This window comes from Morus notabilis, unplaced genomic scaffold, assembly GCF_000414095.1.
Source record: "Morus notabilis unplaced genomic scaffold, ASM41409v2 Scaffold80, whole genome shotgun sequence".
Classification (NCBI taxonomy): domain Eukaryota; kingdom Viridiplantae; phylum Streptophyta; class Magnoliopsida; order Rosales; family Moraceae; genus Morus; species Morus notabilis.
The window spans coordinates 51,332-60,588 of NW_010368059.1; the positions used below are offsets into that span (position 1 = coordinate 51,332).

Below are 9,257 nucleotides of genomic sequence, written 5' to 3' on the forward strand. Positions count from 1 at the left end.
ACACTTATAAATGATAAGAATTAAGAGTGAAGCAGAATCAACTTTCAATTAATATATTAATCTTGATTTTCTTGCCGAGAAATTAATGCGTACGCACAATAATTCAATTTGAGATTTATATATGAGTTTACTAATGAGGTACAGTACATATGTACGTATATGATCTATATCTGTATTTTCGCTAAAACGCGTAGAATCCCTGTTTTTCCGTAACCATTATTGCTAATTATTATGCATAAGATTTTCACGTAAGGTAATTTATTATATGCTCCTTTTTCCTTTTCCTTTCTGTTTCCCTCTCTCTTTCAGTGGAGCCTTCTCTCACTTTCTGGTATGAAGGTGGGACAAGAGCAATTCAATAGGATATCCATATTGTTTTAACAAAAACACGATATATTATTTCTAGAATTAATCTAAAACAAAAACATAAAACTAAACCGACAAGAGATTATAGGAATCAATCAAAATTAAAACCGGCTCGCAAAGAAGAAAAGGAATCCCCAATTCTCTATATCCCAATATAAACATGATCAATACAAAAGATATATATCAAAATATTATAAAAGAATCCGGAAGTACTACTAGACCCAACAAAAAAGGGGGAAAAAAAAAAAAACCTACTGATGATATATGAACATGTATGTAATCTGAATGAATAACTAAAGAATTAACAGCCGGCCAAAGTGGGACCCATCAACCGCAACTTCAAGTCGTTATAGTGACTCCCAGGAGGCCCCAAACGCAAATCCAAATCCAAATCCAAGCAAATCCTCTTGCTGCTGCTCGACTTCTTCAGCACCGGCACCAGCTGTGCCGCCGCCTTATAATCATCATCATCATGATCATGGGATAATTGTCTGTCACGTGCAACTGCAGGCTGATCATGGTGATCTGCCACTTGCTGTCTGTGCCTCCTCATGTGTCCGCCGAGGGCCTGCCCGATGGCGAACTCGAGGCCGCAGATGGAGCACTCGTGCGTCTTCGGCTTCGGCGGCGAGGCCGCCGGCGACAGCGCTTCGTCGGCCGAGAACAGCTTCGGCAGCTTCTTGTGGCTGGCCCTGTGCCCTCCCAGCGCCTGGAACGACGGGAACTCCCGGTTGCATGTCTTGCACGTAAAAACTCGACCCGGCGATATTGTTTCGTTCTTGATCACCACGAAGTGATTATCATCGACCTTATCATTAACGTTGGCTTTTGTGTCGCCGACTTTCGACAGTAACATTAAGCAGTTGGCCGTGTCCAAATCCAAATCTCTTCCTCTCTTCATGGCTGAACTCGTAAATCAAACAAGTTGTTGAAATGTTAGTTAGACGCAAATTTTGATGCCGTTAAAAGGGAATGAGTGTTGGGGGTATTTATAGAGGGAAGGACGGGATGCTTTGATTGAGTTAGATAAGTTTTGACTTTCTGCTGACGTGGGGATTTTGAAATGACGGATAAGCCCTTCGGGGTTTCTTGGGGAATGAGGAAGCGGATGGCGTGGTCCAAGTGGGGGGGTATTGACTATTTGAGTGTGTTGCCGCCTTCGTAAAAGCGTGCGTCACCGCGTTTGATCACCGCGTTGGAGCAGCAAAACTTGGTGAACAAGTCTTTTGCGGTGAGCGAATATGTTAAGTTGCGAGTTACGCTTTTTGACAATTCCAGAAACTTTCTATTATTCGCCATGCCAAGTCAGTCGCGCCATTCGAGTAAGGACACGCGCTTCCTTTTACTTTCCTTTTTAAAAAACAAAAATTGTTTTTGGGCTTGTTTCCTTTTCTCACATTTCCTTCTTTGTTCTTCCACACTTATTATTTTCAGCCTCGTTTCTTATTCTTACATTATATTCCTCTTTTTTTTTCTAAAAAAAATAAATGATTAGCAAAGGAATACTTCATTAATTAAACATTTTAAAGAATTATTTGGCTTTTTTTTTTCTCTAGTGAATTTCTTTTCCTTTCTAGTAGTTTTCGTTTGAAAATTACGAGAACGCTCTAAAAAAAATTTGTCCATATTATTTTCTTTTTTGAAAAACACAATATTTAAAAATAGAAGATAATAACAGTAATTTACATGTATATCTCAATCAAAGAAAAAAAAAAAGAGAAAGAAAAGTGATCATTCATAATTGATATGGACATTTAACAAATAATAATGGGAGCTTGCGCGCCACGCTCTACGAACTCGCGTGAGATCATGAGCATAAAAAGCTAGTGGTTTGAGTATGAAAGGTTTTACAAAGCTAGTGGGGATTAAGGAAGCGAGTCAGCAGAAGTGAAACACACTGTAAAAGCGTAGAACGTAGGAAATATGCTTCGTAAGCACCAACGTACGTAGTGCGTTTTACTGGATATATTACGATTTTCCACGAAACGGCACTACAACCTTCCAAGTACCTACCATTCCTTACTTCTCGAAGTAACGGAGTCCTTTTCAACCCTTTCAGATTTCTTTCCGTTTATTCATAATAATAATAATAGTAGTTAGCTTGTGTTGACCGTCTTTTAAAAAAAAAAAGGAATACTTTTTAAATTGTTCGTGTGGAACAAGATATATGCTTAACGCACCAACAACAACGCTAAGTTTCTATAGTACTCCATACTTCTTTTTTATGATTGAATATCGCTCTTATCTATAATTCTAGTGCTTGTAGTCAAAAACAACTTATAGTTTGCTCGTGAAGTTTCGGGACAATTACTGCATGTTTCATGGTTTGGATTTTCTAATCCATTTTTTTTTCCTCACCCATTCCTTTAATTACGTTACAGACTTCTTATTAAGCTTTGATCAACAAATTAAATTGAAAAAGAAAAGTATATATGACTGTAGGGCATTAGAGACATTATTCTTGAATGTTTCTTGTGTTTCCATTTGGGGTTCATGGCATTATTGTCATGTGGAAAAATAGGTTTTGGATAAAATCTATGAAATAAGGTTCACATCACGTGTGGCACACACCGTCTTATCTATATTCCAGTAAACCCGAGTTTTCATAGGCAAGTGCTTATGGCCCCTCTTAAAAGGAAGAAAAAAAAAAAAAAAAAAAAAAAAGTGCTTGTGGCCGCTCATTTCTTACCCAAAAACAGAAAAAGAAAGAAAAGAAAAAGAGAGATACCTATCGCAATTACTCATTTGCCCAGTAAATATATATAGATATTTTGTTTGGAAAAGAAATAATCTTATTTTTTTTTTTTCCCCAGGCTATATTCCACTTATGCAGTTCACAAAATAAGAATAAAGAGGACGCCGCAACAATTTCTCTGTCTTTATTTTTTTTTCCCGTCCTGCTACACAGGTAACACAGCCACCGCGCAATCCTTTCGTCACATGCAGAATATCGTGTAAATATTTTTATGGACGATGTTTTATGTGTTACGGCGGAAGCAAACCGCGTACTTTTCTTTAAAAAGTGCACTGGGTTTTTTCAGACTCAGCAGTTCTGTTATTAGGACAGATATACCCTCAAGATCATTGGCTTTATTAATTTGAGTGTTTTAGGCTCCATTTATTTCACTAATTTAAGTTTAAAATTTAAATTTTATTATAATAAAAAAATTTTATAAATAATTACATTTAATTTTTTTACTACAATAAAAAACTCTTACATAAAATCACATCTTAACTTAAATTAAAAACTCAAATCAGCGAATTAAATAAGCCCTTAAAAAGTCTGGTTTATAAATTCAGAATCACGATTTATTATTTTAATTTTTTAAATTTAAATTTTTTAAGAGAAAAAAAATATTTTAAAGAACTAAGAATTATAATACAGAACTAAGAACGAACTCTTAAAACAAACATCTCATAAAGTTGATCTTTCAGAATCCAACCCACTTGATTTTTTCTCTTTTTCCCTTACTTTTTTTTTTCTAGAGTATTTTTCCAATTTGTAGTTGCAGCAGTTTTACCTTTCTAACTGAAATTTCTCATTGCAAACCGCAGATATTTGTATTTCTCGTCAAATCTTCTCTCTGTGTATACTTTTTCTAGTTTTTAGTTCCCATTACGGGCAGACAAAGAGGGCTTATAAGCAAAAGGAAGAAAAAAAAAGGTACATTGCGTGTATATTGTGAGTCTGCGTCGTTGTATTGTGCAACACATTTTCCATTCAATTCTATAACAAATAAAAAAAAAATTTCCACTCATTATACAAAAAAAAAAAAAAAAAAGGTTCAAACAAATAGTCAAAATTCTAATTACAGCTACTGGCCTTTTTTTTTTTTTTTTTTTTCCTTCCAAACAAAAATAATATAACACCAACTAACTTTTTTTTAGGATAGGTAGAAAGTATTCTAAATACAAAGACGATCCGTGATAGACAAAGATCTAACTATTAATGTAAACCAAACCATTCCCGAATAAAAAAAAGAGTAAAATCATATAACCAAATTGTCCGGAACAAGAAAAGACATAAGATAGCAGCAACAATGGAAAAGAATTACGCACCAGCAAATACTTAGGGATCACCAATAGCATAATTAGTATAGAAAATAAAATATATAGTAAATAATAATACAATAAAAAAGAAAAAATATAACGAGACTTATCTTAAAAGAAGGATAGCAATCAACATGGTTGAAAAGATCCTGCAAAGTGGTGAATTTCAACTAAGAAAAAGTGAACAACATATACGAGGAAGGAAGAGAAAAAATCCTTCCATTCGTTTTATATTCTGTATTCAGAGTATGTTGCCGAGATGATGAAAATAAAAGAGAATAAATAACAGAAGATATAGTTTACTAAGAACCACATGTATGCACAATAATAATAAAATTCATCTTTACTTGTGAAACTCTCATAAAAAGAGACATAATAATAGATAGGAGTAGTAATTCGTGCCACATGTACTCGTATTCGTGTCATGTTTTGATTATTTTTTTCTAAATTTACAGTTAATCCAAACATAACACGACTCAAAAATGACTCATGAACCCGAAATTGACACAAATATTACATACATTTATTGAGTTTTTTACACATTAGAAATAACTTAAAATTCATACCACTTTAAAATACGATAACATCCATCAAAATTGAGCAAGTTATAGTATAAGATTTTAAGAATAACTATCATGATATCACATATTCATAATAAAATCTAAAATATGTAACAAAAAATATATTTTTTAATTTTTTTTTATGAATTTCGTTCCGTGTTTGGGTTAGATAGGTTTAACCCAAAATTGACCCGTATTTTTCGTGTCAATTTTGTGTCGACCCAAATATGACATGGGTCTCTTTTTATTTATTTATTTAACCTACAAAATTTATGCTGTTTTCAATTCGTGTTATCGTATCATGACCTATATTATCGACCCTAATATATAATAGATTACTTTTAAACTACCGAGAGCCAAAAACTTAATAAAATAACTTTTGAAACTCTTATACAGATAAATTACTTATAATTTTCATAAAAGAGACTTTTGATAACTTATTTAGAAAAATTCATAATATAAATACCAATAATTGAAACCTTTTTTTTGAATTGGCGTATGAAAAAAAAAAAAAACTGACACTACTTTATAACTCTCAAAAGGAAAGAATAGTTCCATAATATAGTATGAGCAATTAATACCATAAATTATGTATATATAGCTATAAGAATCGTTTTTTAATAAAAAGAAGAAAAACAGTATTTATAAAAGGAAAGAATAGTTCTATATTATGTATGAGCAATTAATACCATAAATTATATATAGCTATAAGAATCGTTTTTTAATAAAAAGAAGAAAAACAGTATAAAAAATAATTATATTTTAACACAAGACTTGCATTTAATAAAAGTATAATTATAAATAAAAATATAAAAAATATATTGTATACTAAAATAAGAACATCGCATCTTATAAAGTATTCTTTTTTACTTGAGTATATATATCACACCAATCAACATGTGTCCTTGGTATTGGACCATTTCAGTATTAATATCTTTACACCTTCTCTTATATTTTTATATTTTATAGGTCCGAAATAATATCTTCAATAATCTTATGATCTTAGAATTTTTATGTCTTTTTTAATTTTTTTTCAAGGCAGTTAAATAAATCTCGTGTTGTTTTTCTTACATCACATGATTTATACTTGGTTGGATTTCTTTCTACCATGAATAAAAGAAAACATTGTATCTTTTGATACATTCTCACTACTCCAAAAAGAGAGAGAGAGAGAGAGAGACCCGCTTGCTCTGCTAAGTTTGAGGTGTCCCTCTCTCTCTTTTCGTGTTGATTTTTAGATTCTTTTAAGCGCCTTCCTTTCTTCTTTTTAGAGATACTAATCTAAACACGGGATATTGCATGGTTCTGAGACTTTTCCATTTTTCTTTCCTCTTTTTTTTTTTTTCAGAAAGAAGGCTCTTGTATTATTTCTGCCTTACATGCATGGTATTTATTACAAATACGTGGCTGATATATAATGACAAGTTCATTTACCTATTTTTTAAATCCGTACCCCTTTGGATAATCCAACCAAAATTTTAGTTCAAGTTATGCACCTATTTGATGATTTTGGTCATTTCCTATCACGAGGACATTTGATTTATGGATTCAGAATCATTCTCAATTTACGTGTATTTTTTATGAGAGAAAACACTGTAGCGAGTCACGAGTCATGATCCGAATCATGACATAGATCCTCACTCCAAACGCATTAGTAAGGCTCCGTTTATTTTACAGATTTGAGTTTAGAATTTGAGTTTTATTACAGTAAAAAACTCTCAGAAACAGTCACATTTAATTTTTTTATTACAGTAAAAAATTCTCACATAAAGTCACATCTCAATTTGAATTAAAAACTCAAATCAGTAAATTAAATGGGTCTTAAATACCTTTAGGTTCATAGTACACTATACTCTTGCTTATTTTCTATATATTCGGATTCCATAATATTACTATTTCATTGGTACTTTGTAGAAAATCTAAATCAGAAATCTTTGTAGTATGGCCAACAGGCAAGTTCGTGGAAATTCTTCAACGAAAGTCTTTGTTTGACGGCCAAATTAACTTGAGCCAATCAGCACTCGAGCGCATCTTTTTTAATCCAACTTTATCAAGAGTCATGTGCTTTTTTTGTTGTTGTTCTTTTTCCCTTTTTTTAAATATTATTGGTGGCGCTAGGAATTTGAATCTGATATTTAGACGTTTAGTTTATAAATTTAGAAGTATGATTTAGAATTATTTTTAATTTATGTGTATTTTTTATATAAAAAAATTGTAAACTTGCTGAGGCTTTTTTCACAATTAAATCTCAAAAGAGAATTATGTGGTTTCGTTGATTCGAGTTTAGAATTCAAATTTTGCTACAGTAAAAAGTTCTCACAAACAGTCACATCTAACTTTTTTGTTACAGTAAAAAGTTCTCACATAAAATTACATCTCAATTCAAATTTTAAACTCGAATCAACAAAACGAAAGAGACATTACTTTTGAATGTTAACGAGCCTTCTCATCAATGCAAATTCGACAATAAGTTGTACTTTTGATGCTTTTGTGTAAAGTACGTGTATAAACGAATGAATTAGGACAAATGAAGCTATTTAAAAAAAAAATGTTTTGTTTGTGTGAGGTTACTACTGTACTAGTGCCCACACGAGAAGAAATTTGGAAATACAAACAAATTTCCTCCTTTGCACTCGATTGAATGATTTTTTTATATTAAATAAATTGTTACTGTACTAGCTACTTTTTTATTTTTATTTTTTCTTTAGCTAATCAGACTACTAGCTAGTTATCCTAACTTAATAATCAATATATTTGGTTGGAGGAAATTTCTTAATTAACAACTTTTTTTTTACTCAATCATTCATTCAATCCATAATAGGGGACGTTTACGAAATCATCTTCAATATAAATGTCATTAACATTTATATATTTGAGAAAAGTATAGGGTAAAAATGACGTCTTATTTAATTTTGTGGTTCAGTGCATAATAGTTCAAATGTTAACTACTTTTTATTCATAACTATTAAGCTTTAAACTTAAAAAACAAACTTTTAATTTTTAAACAACTTTAAAAAAGAGATTGATAAATCATTAGTAAATTAATGATTAACTTGGGCACATCAGTTATTGACTATTGTAAAACCCAAAACGAAAAAATGGACATTTAACTAAAAAAGTGCGGCAATTAATGAAAAAAGTGATCAAAATCAGTCATCCACCTAATTTTAATAAAGATGTAAATCCTTAATATTAAAAAAAACTTAACATATGAACGAATAGTCCAAAAAATAACATTATATTGATACCAAAATTTAGCATTGACACTGCATGAAACATGCTCTAATACTCATTGGCATAGGGTCACATTGACATTGCATTAAAAAATGATACTCGTTGGTTATGAAATAGGGCCCCATTGACACTGCATTAAACATGTTGTATTTCTCACCGATTATGACATAGGGTCTATGCAATATTGCTAGTTAAATTCAACATGTTTAATTTAAATCAGTAGTTACCAACACAATCGATAATACCCAAAAAAAAAAAAAAAAAAAAAAAAAAAAAAAAAAAAATACAAAAAAAAAAAAAAAAAAAAAAAGAAGAAAGAGAAATTAGAATAAATAGGCCGACATTTAAAACCATTAGTAGTAAATAGGTCAACATTGAAAATTAATAGGCCTTAACTATTTTGTTTTCCCATTTTATCCTTCATTGTAAGATTTTTATTTTTCCTGTTTATCTTATTTTTTCAAATCCAGCGGCCCAATTGCCATTGTCGGAGCTTCTAGCTACCGCCGTCGCCGTCAATGGTCATCACTCGAGCTCCATCTGATCGACAGTCGGCTTCCTCCATTGCGAATCTAGTTAAGCTCCGTCGTCTCTCACTCTCTCTGACAGAGAACGTTGTTGCTCACGAATTCGTCACCGTCACCGGGCCGATGAAAAACCATCGTCGGAGCTGTGAGATGTTGCTTCTATAGGCTGTTGCCGGAGCTGCGAAGGAAGACGACGGCAGCGTCTCCGATCATCGACAAATGACGAGAAATTCATCGCGACGGAAAGCTCCTCCCAAAGCTGATGGTTGTAGATCTTCGTGAAACCAATGTTCAAATGTTCATGGTGGCAAGCTTGCAAAGGAGATCCGTGGAGCGGATCCACGAGAGAGAGTGTGTGTGTGTGTGAGAGAGAGAGAAAGAGATTGAGGAGAGAGAGTCTGAGAGTAAGAAAGAGAGCGCGCGATAGAAGAGAGGAATTAATGGGGTTCTTTTGCAATTTTTTGTACAGGGATTATTTTGTAATTTTAATTGAGTGTAAATATGTATTTACTCTTTAACT

The 9,257-nt window shown here is 32.2% G+C and overlaps 1 protein-coding gene across 1 annotated transcript; it reads right to left on the minus strand.

Moving 5' to 3' along the window:
- Window positions 1-483: 483 nt before the first annotated feature.
- LOC21394123 (zinc finger protein ZAT8) lies at window positions 484-1,355 on the minus strand. The gene has a single exon (XM_010114607.2). The coding sequence runs from the start codon at window positions 1,265-1,267 to the stop codon at window positions 668-670; it is 600 nt and encodes a 199-aa protein (XP_010112909.1). The 5' UTR covers window positions 1,268-1,355; the 3' UTR covers window positions 484-667.
- Between the last annotated feature and the right edge of the window lie 7,902 nt (window positions 1,356-9,257).

Coding starts and splice junctions, on each gene's coding strand:
- LOC21394123 (XM_010114607.2), bottom strand. CDS start 1,267: ATGAAGAGAGGAAGAGATTTGGATTTGGACACGGCCAACTGCTTAATG.